Source organism: Rhodnius prolixus, unplaced genomic scaffold (assembly GCF_049639745.1).
Source record: "Rhodnius prolixus isolate KJV_2025 unplaced genomic scaffold, Rpr scaffold_1, whole genome shotgun sequence".
Taxonomy (NCBI): domain Eukaryota; kingdom Metazoa; phylum Arthropoda; class Insecta; order Hemiptera; family Reduviidae; genus Rhodnius; species Rhodnius prolixus.
In genome coordinates this window covers 34,074,036-34,089,129 of record NW_027411581.1, presented here as the reverse complement: position 1 = coordinate 34,089,129, position 15,094 = coordinate 34,074,036, and the positions used below count along the sequence as shown (strand labels likewise).

At 34.4% G+C, this 15,094-nt stretch overlaps 1 protein-coding gene across 6 annotated transcripts in view; it reads right to left on the bottom strand.

Annotated features, from left to right (window-relative positions):
- The window catches only part of LOC141459355 (uncharacterized), an 80,363-nt gene that overhangs the window by 32,138 nt on the left and 33,131 nt on the right, over positions 1-15,094 (bottom strand). For all 6 annotated transcript variants that reach the window (XR_012461459.1, XM_074138367.1, XM_074138379.1 and 3 more), the window contains 2 exons: positions 5,062-5,159; positions 1,533-1,613 (listed from right to left, as the gene is read on the bottom strand). Coding sequence is in view for 5 of the 6 variants with exons in the window: in XM_074138367.1 (XP_073994468.1) it covers positions 1,533-1,613; positions 5,062-5,159 (179 nt within the window). In the remaining variant the exon portion in view is untranslated. The remainder of the gene's footprint in view (positions 1-1,532; positions 1,614-5,061; positions 5,160-15,094) is intronic.

Sequence of the window (15,094 nt, the reverse complement as noted above, 5' to 3'; positions counted from 1 at the left end):
TCAATAAACTGGGTTGCTACACTCATCTTGACACAATGATTAAGTGTATCGAATTTGTGTGTTAATCGTAAAAGTTGAAGGTAGTGATTGTGTTTCTTTTTTAATAAGATCAACATTTATTGTCTAAATGCTTGTTTGATAAATTTACATCATTTTCATAGAAAGTATCAAGGCACAAGAAAAACTCTTTCTAGAATTTATTTTCTGTCCGAATTGCAGCAAAAACGTGTAGCGAATTGGATCATTTCCGATCCGTGTCAACAGCGCATAATAATTGAAAAAATAGAGAATGTAATTAAAAAAATGAAAAAGCCCCTGATCAGAAGGCAGCCAATCAGGGTTCTAGAAAATACTGAAATTACTGCGATCCTAAGTTGAAGTTAATTCCTTCTGCGTGAAATATTGAAGCCGATTTGTGGACAAAATTTGTTTTTTCGTTCTTAATTCCTATTCTTTCTCAACCTTTAATGCAAATTTTATTATTAAAATTGAAATCAATGTAAAAAAAAGATGAAAATAAATTATGGTGTCAATATGACTCCACATTGGGCAATAACTGACTAGGTTCGAGCACTGGCAATGCAGTGTTAAGAACTGTTTTAAAGGATTACTTCTAAAACACCAACATACCTTCAAATTGATAAAAATATTTTAATAAAATTCATTAAGAACTGAAAGAAGAGAATTTATAGATTTCATTTTGCTAATTTATTATTTATTTCTGGAATAATAGATTATCTAATGAAAAATTAACAGAATTCTAAAATAGTGCTTGATAATTCCATGAAATGCTATGAAAATAAATGTGTTCTGTAAATGATTAAAAATTAACACTAGGCATTATTATCGGTCACGAAACTCGCTGTTGCTCTATCGTCATTTATTAAAAATGACGTAACAAGTATTCTCTCCCGCATTCTGCCTTCAAAAGTAATCGTCACATTCCTTAAACTTAAGTGAGTAATTGGACGTGCTAATGTAGATGGTGTTTATCTATTTCTACTCATTCCTAAGTGAGTGACTTGTTTTAATAAATAGAATCATATTCAGATCTCACTTTAAAACTAAAGATGAAGCCACTTTTTATCTAAAAAACACTACATCGTTATCTTCTCTCCATTATCTTCAGGACTTGAGAATACAAACAACGATTTGTCTATCTGAGAAAATAACGATCTGGTTTCTTCTAAGTGCTTATTTGATTGTCCAACTTGCAACAAACACTGCCAGAAAGGCTAAGAAGAGATTAAAGAGATTTCGGTCAGAGCGTTGTCCTTCGATCTAAAGGTATAACTAAAGCTAGGATCTTAACTCTCCACTACTGTTACTGGAAAACAAAGTTTTCGAAGTCTCTCTACCATTAAAACATTAAGAGAAAATTGAGAAGAAAAGTAAATGAAGCAGAAATTGTTTGTGAAAGTCGGCAATCAATTTAATGAAGATCATGAAATCAGAAACTTTAATAAATTTTAAGATTACGCAGTGATTTTTTATGTAATCTATTATTGACTGAAAATAATTAATGTACTTACCATGTTTGGAAACACAAGTGTAACATTCCTTGTCGAATTCGAAGGCACAAATCCCATATTTCCGCCCATTAAATGCATGAACTGTAAATAATTATAAGTTATTGTTCTCATAGGCTTAATTACCTAAAATGAGCAAATAAATAACTACCACAAATTAGGATAAAGTACGAAGCTCATCATTTAGAAAACCGCAGAACAAAAGTAGTTTTTATTTTTGGTTAATGTCCATCAGCAGTAGAGAAATTAGTGTCCGAAAAGTAAATCTCAGACAGAAAAGACAACGTTCAAGCGACTAAGTGTCGCATTTCTTTGTCAAAAATAATTTTTTTTTTGTTTTGGTAACTTATAATTAATTTCTTCTACATCCGCCTCCTACATTTATATAAATTCTAACCTCTTATCAAATACCCCTGTAACTTTCATGTTTTCTCTATGTTTGCGATATGGATGCTCTTAGCACAGCCTCCCTTTAAATATCGTATATGTGAGAACAGCACTTGGACTTGAAGTATTTTAGGAGATTTTACAACTGATTCCTTTAAAAAGAAAGAGGTATTGGCGAGGAAGGTATACCAAATTTAGAAAATTTCTTCATTTGATAAAATATTGTGTAAAATGACCACATTCTATGGAAAATATAATGTTCTTTCGATTGTTGTAATTTAAGTTTGCTACAGCTTTAAGCACTTAGGAGTTAAGCCCCAATTTTTTGGGGAATAAGTCTTAAAGAATTATAAAATAACCACTTTCTCGAAACATTTTGAAAATGGGACCTCGATTTATATGAACTTTTGGTAGTCTCAATGAACTGTAAAGAATTACATGTTCTTATAGACAATCTTGAGACTTCGCGTTACTAATTCCATTCCAAGAGAACCACTCACTTACAATGTAAGTTGTCGCCGACACTCATAGTGGTTTGCAACAGGCGCGGTTCCATTGTTTAATTTTCATGGGAATCATTCACTTGTAGTCGCATGAGCGCTTTATCGCATCCTGTCAACAAGAGGTCCTTAGGGAAATGAACTTTAATTTAATTTGTTTTAATACATCTTCAGTTAGAAGGTTGCTATATAAAACCTGTCTGGCTGTTTAAGTAAAAGAAGCTGAGGACCGGCCCTTACTACAGGCGACCTAGGGCGCCAAATTTTATGGGTGCAACAACCAGCATTAATAAATCGCTTTTGTTTAGATTAAGTAAAATATTTTTGTTATATTTTTAAACAAAAATTTGCAATAGATGTTATTTGATCTAATAAAACTTGAACTATCACGACAGAAAAAATAAAAATGCATTTTTAAATCAAGAAATCTCAAATGACTTCTTTCTCTAATTTCAATTTTCAAAATTCAAACTTCGTATTTCATTAATAATCTGAATTCTTACTAATATTATGAAACTTGCAAACCGGTATAATATGCTGAGTTGTCGATTTGGAACAAAGGCTATTCTCTTTACTCCGCCAGAACTGTCCTAAAATTAATATTCTTAAAAAAATTATTCCAAATAAAATTATTGATCTAGATTTAGAGAAAATCGTAGTTACAATTTTCAAAAACATTTTTTAAAAAAGTGAAGAAATCCGTTTTAGTGAAGCGATTGCTCCGCTTAAGGAAATGTCTTCAAACGCTGAATTCCATTAATAACTCTTAAGTGCTACTTCGCTTAGGTATGATGCTTTAGAAGGAAGCCGGAAGCTGCAGCTTAAAGTAATGCGATAGTGTCATTTTGGTGCGCATGATGGCAGCAGTATAATTTGGACTATCTGGGACCTCCTCAAGGGCTGCCCTCAAAGATTTCGCCAGGAAATTTTCGGTAAAGATGAATTAAAAGAGAGAATGAAGTAAAATAAGCACCCTATCTGGTTTTAAGTAACACTCAATTTTTAGGTATACAGATGAAGGATACCGGAGGGAACTGTAGCTGGAGTTTATGTGCCAAGAACCTAGAATGTCCTAGAATGTTCCCGACGAAAATTTTCACAATTGGGGGACGTGTTCGATTTAATCTCGGCAAGAGCTATTGGAATCCTAAGTCTGCCATCCTCAGAAAAGCTCAACGAAACGCTGAACTCTTGTGGGCTGAATGTCACTGTGGAAATGCCTCAGTAAACGCAATTAAATAAGCACAGTTACCTTGATACGGATTCCAGGCTTAACGGCGTGAAGGGAAAGAAGATGGCCGACGCTCTGGCGAGGCAAGGCGCCCAAACCACCTTTACGGGGCCTGATCTTTTTTGGAGGGGGTAGTTGATGGTTTTCTTCACGAAGAGCTGAAGAAAGAGGAAGAGGTACGCTCTGGATCAGCCTTCCTGGTCTCAGACAGACGAAGATCTGCCTGGTTCATTACAAACTTAACAATCTGAGGCGAGCCTCGGCCTGAATGAAGATAAATTCCGTAAACTGACAGATTTCCAAACGGGCATGGACGATTCAGTAGTCACCCGAAGATAATGATTCTAGAATTTTATGGAACTTGCAGGAGACGGAGAAAACTCCAATACATCCCCTAACGAACTGCTATGCCATCATTCAAGACAGATTCGGGAATCTGGGTATTATGTGAACATACCGTCTTTAAAATCTTTGAAGTTGCAGTGCACTATCATAGCACCCAAAAATAATTAATTACCTTGGAAAGTCGCGTTTTTGTTCGCACAAGATTTCGTAAAAGGGAACAGAAATTGAGATTTGCCTAGGGCACCAAAAACTTTAGGGCCGGGCGGCTAGTTAGCTTATCAAATTCTTCTATTAAAGTTAAAAACTGAGGCAAAAACACTAGCGTGTCTAACTAATTCCTAATTCAATAAGCAAATTGTGCTTCTTATGTACATTGAACTTTAGGCCATGCTTTTTTTTAAAAAGATAAAAAGAATATAGAAGCCATTGCTTTGTGTATGATTACGAGCTGGTCGATTGAAGAGACTGCAAAAGAAGATCAGCTTTGTGGAGGTGAATATCCTTAAAAGAATTAGATAAGCTAGGATGCTAAAAGTGAGGAACATCGAGACAAGAAGAATGATGGCAATCGAGGTGCGCAAAAAAAGAAGAATACATAGTTTTGAATTTGGATTTACTAAAGTAATGATAGATCCGATATAGCACAGTAGGTGAGGTAGTGGAAACCGAGGTTTCATAGAAGGAGAGGAACCTTGACTCCAGTCGGAGGCAGTTGTCGAAGAGATTCAGCGCCCTCTGGAGAGAGGGAAAGAAATATCAAGAAGCCCTTGGTTCTGACGGAAGTCCTTCAAGAAGGAATCAAGCGAATAAGCAACGGTTGATCGTTTTTATTGGCCAGAACAAAGAACAACTGACACTATTATTAGTGAGGGCGAGATTCATCCCAACCTACATTCAGACAACAAACCAACATTGGGCCCTTCACCAAGGCCATTACATAGTGGTCGGTAAAATCTCCAGACCTATTAACAGCCAAAACAACGAATGCGCTTAGAATGTCTGGTGTAAACAGAAATTCGGTCTTTAGACTTAAATCATAGAATTCCAAATTTACATGTGCAAAACTTACAGAACAATCTGTTTCATCGTCTGACAGCGCTTCGCAGCATTCTATCATCTTACTCACAACATGAACAGGCGATCCGCCAATATTTAGTATTGTTACATCTGCAAAGAAAAAATAAATTAATCGTGTTTCAGAATTTTATTTTAAATATTTGGCTAATTGAAGATAATTGAAGGTTTTGTTTTCCTAAAGTAAGTGGTGAATTAGTGATTAAAAGAGAATAATTAAATGCTCAAAATTATTTATGTTGGACCATTTTAGAATTTTTTTTTTTAAAACATTAATTGTTTTCTAATATAGTTAACAATTTAAAGCACCAAATTGTATGTTTTAGATGTATGGGCATCTATATTTATCTGTGTATTGCCTTTATTTTTCATGGGTTTTATAAATTTCTTATAATTTTAACTTTAATTAGATACTTTTTTCTTTTCAATAATTTTATCTCATTAGGTTGAGCATCTTCGAAGCCAAAACATGCAGATGATGAAATCGTTCCTAAATCTAACCAAGGTACTAGACTACCGTTCTCAGTTGGAAAAAGGGATCAAAATTATTATTAAAAAGAGGAAAAGGAAATAAGATCACGAAAAACATTGGAAAATAAAAAAAAAAAAAATTATTTCCAACCTGAATGAAGCCAAGCACCTTGTACAACAAAAGATAGAAAATTTGTGCACAAAGGACAGATAAATAGTAAAAGCCAAAAATTTAGATTCTTCTACGTTCCGTTTTACGAGGGACGTTTGAAAAGTCCGCGCAAAGTCAGAGAGATAGCACCACTGGCGCGTATCGAGGTTATGTTTAGTTAGTAGCATCTCTTGGAAGAACACACACCATATTTCAGCCAGATCGGTCTATTTCTTTGTGTTTGGCATTCGTTTGAATCAAGGAAGTCGAGTGATTTTCAAAAAATGGACGAAAAAGAATTTCGTGTGTTGATTAAACACTACTTTATGAAAGGCAAAACGCCTCAGGAGACTAAAGAGAAGCTTGATAAACATTATGGTGACTCTGCACCTTCGATTAGAACAGTTTATAAGTGGTTTCAAAATTTTCGGAGTGGGCACAAGTGACGCTGAACGTTCTGGACGCCCTGTTGAGGTTACTACTCCAGAAATCATTGATAAAATCCATGATATGGTGATGGATGATAGAAGAGTGAAGGTGCGTGAGATTGCTAGTGCTGTGGGCATCTCGAATGAACGGGGTACATAATATTTTGCATCAACATTTGGACATGACAAAGCTATCCGCAAGATGGGTGCCGCGATTGCTCACGCTTGACCAAAAACGAAATCGTGTGAAGTGTTGCAAGGACGGTTTGCAGCTGTTCCAGAAGAATCCGCAGGACTTTAAGCGTCGTTTCGTCACTGTGGATGAAACATGGATACATCACTACACTCCTGAGACCAAAGAACAATCTAAACAATGGGTTACCAAGGGGGAATCTGCGCCAAAAAAGGCGAAGACCGTTCCTTCAGCCGGAAAGATTATGGCGACTGTCTTTTGGGATTCGCAAGGAATAATCCTCATCGACTATCTGGAAAAGGGTAAAACTATTACAGGTGCATATTATTCATCGTTATTGGACCGTTTGAAAACCGAGCTGCCAGAAAAACGCCCACGATTGGCCCACAAAAAAGTCCTTTTCCATCACGACAATGCACCAGCTCACACCTCAGCAGTTGTGGTCGCAAAATTAATGGAAATAGGGTTCCAACTCGTTTCACATCCCCCCTATTCTCCAGACTTGGCTCCCTCAGACTACTATTTGTTCCCCAATATGAAGAAATGGCTGGCGGGAAAAAGATTTTATTCAAACGAGGAGGTGATTGCAGAAACGAATGGCTATTTTTCAGACTTGGACAAATCCTATTATTCGGAAGGGATCAACAAATTAGAGCAGCGTTGGACGAAGTGTATAAGCCTAAAAGGAGACTATGTTGAAAAATAAAAAAGGTTTACCCCAAAAAATTAAGTAGTTTTTATTTTTGCACGGACTTTTCAAACGACCCTCGTATTGTATACAAAAATTTGTACACATTTGAGGGATAAATTCGGATGGACTGTTGAACTAAACATATTGCCTTAATTTTTCATAGAACGCAAACCTGCATTACAAGTTAGTTAGGCGGGTAGACTACTACCAAAATGTACAGATTATCGGTTGCAAATAATATTTAGTGATGTAAGAATGAACAATTTTTATTTATTTTGATTTTTAATGTCCTTTTAGTTTAGCTCATTGGCCCTTCCGACAGGATAGAAGTACACAAATTTATAATTACAATATTAGAACCAAACAATGAATTCTAAATAAAATTATTGATATAATTGGTTTCTCCATTTTAATGACCAAAAATAGCTGATGAGGAAAGTATTTTTTTTAGCTCTCAGGCAGAAAAAATGATTCTTACTTTGGCCTCTGATTTCCAAATTTTGTTTATTTTAGGCTTTCAAATATCTCTTCTTCAATTTTCATACATAACTAGTAGAATGTCTTAATTCGTGCCGCTTTTATTTTGAACAATTCTCTAGTAAAATTTATTTTGCAGGAATTTTGGAGCTTGCGACCTGGCGCTACTCTCTGCATACTATTATTAATTATATAAGATTTTTTTTCCATATATCAATTTATCTAAATTATTTGAAACTTAACTTTTTCCGGATGTTATTTTAGGATTTACTGAGTAGATATTGCTAGGCATCTCTGTAGCTAGACGAGCGAACAATATAATCTGTTCCACTCTTCTGGAGAATAAAGAACTAAACTTGCAGTAAAAGCCCCTTTTTCAAAGAAATTTGGCAAATAGATCAGAAGCAATATATTTTTTCATTGATATTTCATCTCTTGGAAACAGTCGGGCATTAGGTTTTACTGCGTGGGTGGCAATAAACATCAAGATGATTTTATACATTAGAAGATTTTACGTATGTAGCATTGCCCCAGTACTTTCGTCTTTAATGCAGTTATCAAGCATTCTGTTAAACAATAAATTGTATTAAGAGTAATTTAGTTATTTTTACTATACCCGCCTAAAGGGGGCCCTCTTATTGAGCCGATTGCCTTAATCTGATATTTTTTTGGAGACGGCTAGATTTCAGAAGTTGGATCGACAGAAAATTTTATCCCGATCATTGCTTTGCAGAAATGGAGACATCTGTGCTGCATTACTAAGACAAAAAGGAGAAAATATGCTCAATTGGCAGAAAGTAAAGAAAAGTGGAATCTGCAATTCTGTGGGAAAACTTTAGAAAAAGAAGGCTAAAAGCCGCAAGAAAATGAATACTTATCAACTGTAGGAATTATTTCAGCTACAGCAAGACATTATGCTGTAAATGTTGGACCAAAAGGCGCTTCTACAATTCAGGCCAAGCAAAAAGCTGGGTCAAGACCCTCAGAAAGAATTCGATTTCGAAGTAAGCCATTTAGATGGAATTCAGTTTGCTGCGAGTTCTGCTGTATTGTAAAAATTGGGCCAACATTTATAAACATATATCGTCACATTATAACCTTTTCCTTAAAGAAGAAGTGAACATTTCTGAACAGTATAAAAAATCTTATAAACTCTTTGAAGATAAAGCAAACGTGGGTGTAAATGGACAAGGATGAAGGAAGTTTAGCAACTGAAGAACAGATTACATTTTCGAGGGAAACAGTTTATGCCTATGGTAAGCCAACTTTAGTGGATGTTGCTCCGAGTGAAGAGACTACGGTAGCTATGGAAACCATTTAACTGAAAAGGACGCTAAACAAGAGTCACCACATCTTTCTTGCACAAGTTTCCTCACAGTCGGACGAAAGAATTAGGTCGATATCTTCTAGAGCAGAGGTCGCCAAAGTGGTCTATATAGGTCCCCAGGGGTCTATTTAACAAAAGTAGGGGTCGATCTGAGCCAGAGGGTCGATTGGGGATCGAAGGAAAAACAATTTCGAACCTAATATGGCGAACCTTGCAAAGAAACACAGGCACAACAATCTCATTAATTAAGAAGCAATACTGTAGTTACTTTACTTATTATTTTTACTTTTTTTATAATTTTACTTATTATTTAATAAATATTAAGGTATTTAAATTTCCACATTAAGATATTTTTCATAAAACTATTGTTACACAATGTAAAATTACTTTAATAAATGTTTAAAATCATAAAATAAAAGTACAAAAACGTTCAGAACCTTTCAACAAATACTAGGTTTCATTAATTTGTATTTCAATATTTTACAAAATGTTTCACGATATTTCATCAACATTTCGAGTAACACACATTCACACTCTGTCAGCAAGTGCAGTGCAACACGGTAACGTAAGTAATCTCTTCACCAAACTAATCGTAAGTCCTAAACCGGATAGCGATACAATAAACATTCGTGGATAAAATCGAAGATGTTATCAAGCAATGCGGAACTATCCATATTTTCAAAAAATTAGAACAGTTGGGAACATTGAAACAATTCTAAATCTAATTGTGGCGATAACAAAACCATATGATTTTAGGTTTAACTTTTTAAGAGGCATTGCCAGATATTTTTTATTTTAGTATTAGTGTGTTCTATTTAATAAGAAATTATGATGAAAATTATTTAAATTATTTTTTTATCATTGAGACCAGCCTAGAAAGAGGCTATTTTTGTTAATCAAATTGCCTTAATCTTCTAGTTTTTAGAAGACGCCAACAATTACAATATTTTCAACATTCGTGGTATTTAAATTCTGGCGGAAAACTATAATTAATTAAATTACAGAATTCATGAGAATTTGGGAAAAGAAGAGTTATTCCCAGAGTAACAATTATTTTTTAAACAAACAACAAAAACCAAAATGACGCGAGTGAGAAAAAAACTAATTTTATGGCTCATAACTACAATCTTGATCGATAAGATTTTAATGCTGAAATGTCCTTGTTAGATAGTGACAACTATGATAAGAGAGATTACCAAATTTAAAAGCACATTTTTTATTAATTTTTTTTATAAAGGAACGAATTTAGTAAAAGTAGAGAAGATATTAACCAAATGGTCACTCTTGTCTGTTGTCGCACTTATTCTGGAGTGAAACCTCTTTGTTTATTCTCGCGTTGATCATTCACGAGAACTATTTTAACAAATCTCAAAATGCCCAAAACTAATATTCCTAGAAAAAATATGGAAAAAATGTTTCTATTTAGATAATTTTAATCTAAAAGTGAGACATTTTAAAAGTGAGAAATTAATTCGGTAATGTGGTACTTTCGTTACTTTTGGATTTGTCTATGAACTTAAAATTTTATCAACACATTTGTGTACTAAAATAAGCACAATGTGTTCACTTAGTTTAAAGAAAATCTATCACTTTTGGTTTGGGGATTTTGAGGACTACTTTAGTGACCGGATAAAGTCCAATCTAAGTACATAGTTCGACTTTCTGAGGTTTTTAGTTTTGAAATATTTTGTTCCCCCCTCACTAAGATTATTTTCTAGAAACCACTTTTTCAGACTCGGGGAAACTCAAAACGGAAGTTTTCTCTTGAAATCCCGAAATCTAAAATTTGACCACAATACTTTGCTAACCCAGGAAAAGAGATTCATAAAAAATTGAAATAGCTTAAGAATAAAGATGAAGGCGTTTCTGCCATTAAAGTAAAAGTCCAATCACATTCAGCCATACTACGGCAATCATTAGAATGAAAGTATTTTAAAGCGGAAGGAACATCGATGGAGATGGTATCCTCCAGATTCACATTTGGACGAAACAGCAACACCAGTTCTGAAGTGTTGGAGGAAGTCATGGCCAGTAATTCAGTCTAAAGCACGCTTACAGCTCTTGGCAGTTTCTTAGGGTTTGGAAGGAAAGCCTCAAGGAAACCTTCCTTCTAACGGCGATTCGGCTGGAGTTGGACAGTTCCTATCTGCACAAAGAGGTGTATCTGTCCATTGTTATACACAGACAGATAGGTAGTGTTTTTATTTACAAAATACAAACAAAAATTCATAGACACATGTACGCTATAGACAATGGACATTTGTCATTATCGTTATTATAAATATAATATATCCCGCAATGTGAAAAGCCTCACTGCAATCAGTTCCGAAGGCAATTAATACCGCTATACTTCGGTAAATATTGTTTTATTGTAAAAGTAACGTTAGAATATACATATATAAACTAATAAAATAATGCTGTTGGGTGTGACAACATATAATAATATGAAGGAAGGGAAATCCACTGACTTACAGACTTCAAGCGCTTCCTGAAACCTTAAAGGAGAAACTCTGGATATTTCGATTTAATTCTTAACAACAGACGAAATGCTTTTTGACCCGTCCCCACTTTAGGAAAAGTGTGTACACCTTAAAGGATGAAACACTGGATATTTCGATTTAATAACAACAGACGAAATGCTTTTTGACCCGTCCCCACTTTAGGAAAAATGTGTACATCATATGGTTGGCGGCAACAACTAACTGATCATCTCATCTGAACGGCAGTCACACGAAACGCATCTGTGTAGCCGAGCTTATACTTTTATCTTTTTACTAAATGATTTTATGTTAATGGACTTTTAGTCGAAAAGATATTGCGCAATGAATTTGAAAATAATTAAATGTAAGTATTTTATTAAGGCCATCTTTATAAAACGTTTAAATGAGAATTGAGTTCCTCTTGTTTATCATTGACAAGCAAAAGCAGTAAACAAAAAAAACATTTCTAAGTTATATAAAAACTGCGTTACTAATCAGTAAACATGTTGAAGGTTATTTACAAAAAAGATGCTAATATGTCTGTTTTTATTTATTCTTTTCAACAAACTAAATTTTATTGGTTACACGTACATAAATATCGCGATATTACAGTTCATTTACAGATTAGTATGTCTTTTATGATTTTAGAAATGATATTTTTCATGATGTTAGAGCAATAATAAAAATTTAACAAAGAAGAAAATAAAATAAAAAAAACCTTCCATATTTTTTTGGGAAATTTTATTAATATCTTTTTTCTGTGTATAAAATATTATCTTCGTGTATAATAAACCCGTAAAATTAAATTATTGTGACCAAACATTAATTTTCAGTATCGGAGATATTTAACCTTTTTAATTATAGAGATAATTATTGTTATATAATATTGCAAGACTTCTATGTATCTATATTGTAAGCAGGTGTATGATTTATAGAGTGGATATCATATTCCGTACATCACTTCTATTTTATGTTCTATTAATATACAGACATGATGAATTAAGTTATGGACTTTAATTATCCCTTTCAATGTTAGATATGGGGAAGCCCTTTAAAATTATTATCTCAGAATTTTTTGTATGTATACATTCAACATACTATTTCAATAAACAAAAATAAATGAATTTTTGTGTCACCTTTTATGCGGTTTGACGAAGGTGTAGTTACATATCAATTGTCGGTCGAAGGTCGGTCCAAACTGATGTCCGAAGAAAAAGAAAGGAATCAAATCAATGGAGAATCAAGAGATGGCAACTACCGCTAATGTAAAGTAATAAGAAAGCGGACCCCCTGTAGAGTAGCAATAATTGTCTTAATTACTTTTACTGCAGAGAAAAATTATGGCAATTTGGTTAAACTTTCAATATGGAGTTTCCACGGCAAGTATCTGTTTTGAGAACTTTTGGGGTAGAAATAGTCTTTCTTTGTTATAAAATTGTTCGTGTATGTGGTATGTGTTATCAAAATATTTCAAAGATTAATAATCGATTAATAATTTCATGTTTCGATGGGAACCCACCAGGAGAACTGACTGGGTCTCAGTGATCAAAATCCCTATGGAAGTATCATTTTACTGTCGAGTTTTTTGATTATTTTGAGATTTTGTCTCCAAAAAAGACTCACCCTTTTCTCTAACTGACCCCACTCACAGTACACATGTAAATCTGCAGTATTTATTCGAAACATCTCTAGATGAAAATTCGATCGAAGAAAAAAGTTGGTAGGCTTCCCTCTACAGTTTCTAAAATGCACGGATCTATCACTTGCAGACTGTTAACATGAGTTAAATATATTCCTAAAATTCCTAGGTTGAAAAGAAAACCTCACCGGAAATATCTATTTCCCGAAGGTTTCTTACAGTTTGCCCAAACCCATTATATTAATTTTTATAAAAATATCTAGAAAACAAAGGAATAAGTATTTTCAAGGTAGAGAAAACAGTATTCTTTTGAATCACAAGCAAAATAGCGCTTCTTCGAGGAAATGTTTCTAGTGGTAGGCATTTACTTCATTACAAAAACCAAAACAAAAAAATCCGCCATGTTTAAAGAAAATCTCTCTGACCATAAACAAAAGTGAACCAAAAAAATCAGCTTTTCCTGTTGTTAGATTTTAGGACGGAATCTTGTAACAGAAGCGATATTTTTTTTTCAAAAATTGATCAAGTTTGAACTTTATGATATTGTTCATTTTGGAGATGTTCTTCTCCTCCGGTGGTCTTAACCCTCAAACCACAAGAAGCGGGTCGGATCCGACCCGAGGCGAAAACATATTTCCATTGTTCCCCTCACAATTAACTTTTAGCGATTAGACTCGGTATACCCTTTCTGCGAGTCCTTAGGAAGAGACCACACTGTTTCCGCCGATTCGGTAAGTGACACTCCGCGCTCTAGGTTTGTATTTGTTTCAGTAAGTCAGATTCTAGGTCGGATCCGACCCGACCTTAGTATTAACGTTATACGTTTCGCCTGTACAAGTGGAATAAAAATGAAGAAAGTTACTCTGGAAATGCACGTTCGACGTTTCTCAAGAACCTTGCGTTTGCCTTGACGCATCTTCGAAAAAAGACTGAAAAACGAGCGTTTTCCAAAGGAATTACTCCTTACGATTGGAAAGATTTTGGGAAAAGAAGAAGATTTGGAAAAAGGTACAACCTCAGAGGATCCTAAGAGGGAGGCACTATAAGAAAGGAGGAGGTGTGATTTTTGTGACTCCTCACGAGAAAGGGAATGCTTTATGCCTCAATGTGTGAACGCATGTTATGTGGAGAACACAAAATTGTTATAGTATGTCCTACTTGTTCCCACTGATAATGACGAACAATCAAATAATTTTATTACCACACAACTACTTTACTGTAATTTTCATTCAAGCATTTTGTAAACTGTTTTATTTTTATTGAGACAAAGTTCCTTTTTCAAGTCCGTTTCTTCATGTCTTAGTCTATTCTAAGAAAATTGTGCCATAAAATTAAACAATTTATTAAAAAATTTATACATTTTATATATTAAAACTGTCCGGTAGGACAGTTGTATAAGGGTTGACCATCAAAAACTGCACGAAAAAGCGTAACGTTGAAAAACACCCAACTTTGACAATTTTTTTCTCTTTTTCTACAAAAGATAAAATTCCCAAATTTTCTTTAAAATATGGGGCAAACCCTCCTTTATAGCTGTAATTTTTTTGCAACAACCCACATCTAATAGGTATCGAGAAAAAAGTTGCCAAAAATGAGCAAAAACGGCATTTTCAGAAAATGTTCTTGTTCTTGTTCTTCTTGTTGTTGTTCTTGTTCTTCTTGTTACCTTTTTTGTAAACAACGAGGCGCCTAAACGCGTGAACCAATTTTCATGAATGAGGTGTCATTCGATTCGGAATTTTATGTAGATGTGCCTTTTGGGGGTCTCGACGCTGTACATCGAATGGGCGCGGAGTTAGCCCTCTTTATGTAAGGCCCCCTCCAAAATTATTATTACTAATTACTCTGTAAATCTCGGCCCGATTTTGATAAAATTTGGTAGGATGATAGGGTTAGGGCTCCCCTACGTAATATTAAAGCGGCGATCTGCTCTTACACTTATTAAGGGGAAGTATAGCAATCATTTCAAATTATCGACACGCGAACCGATTTTCATGAATGAAGTGTCATTCGAATCGAAATTTTGTACAGATTTGCACTTTGAAAGTCTCGATGCTGTGCCTTATAAGGAGAGGAGTTTGCCTCACCCAAATAAGGCCCTTTCTAAAACTATTACCAATATTTCTATAACCCTTAGTCCGATTTTGATAAAATTTAGCACGAAGAAGCGG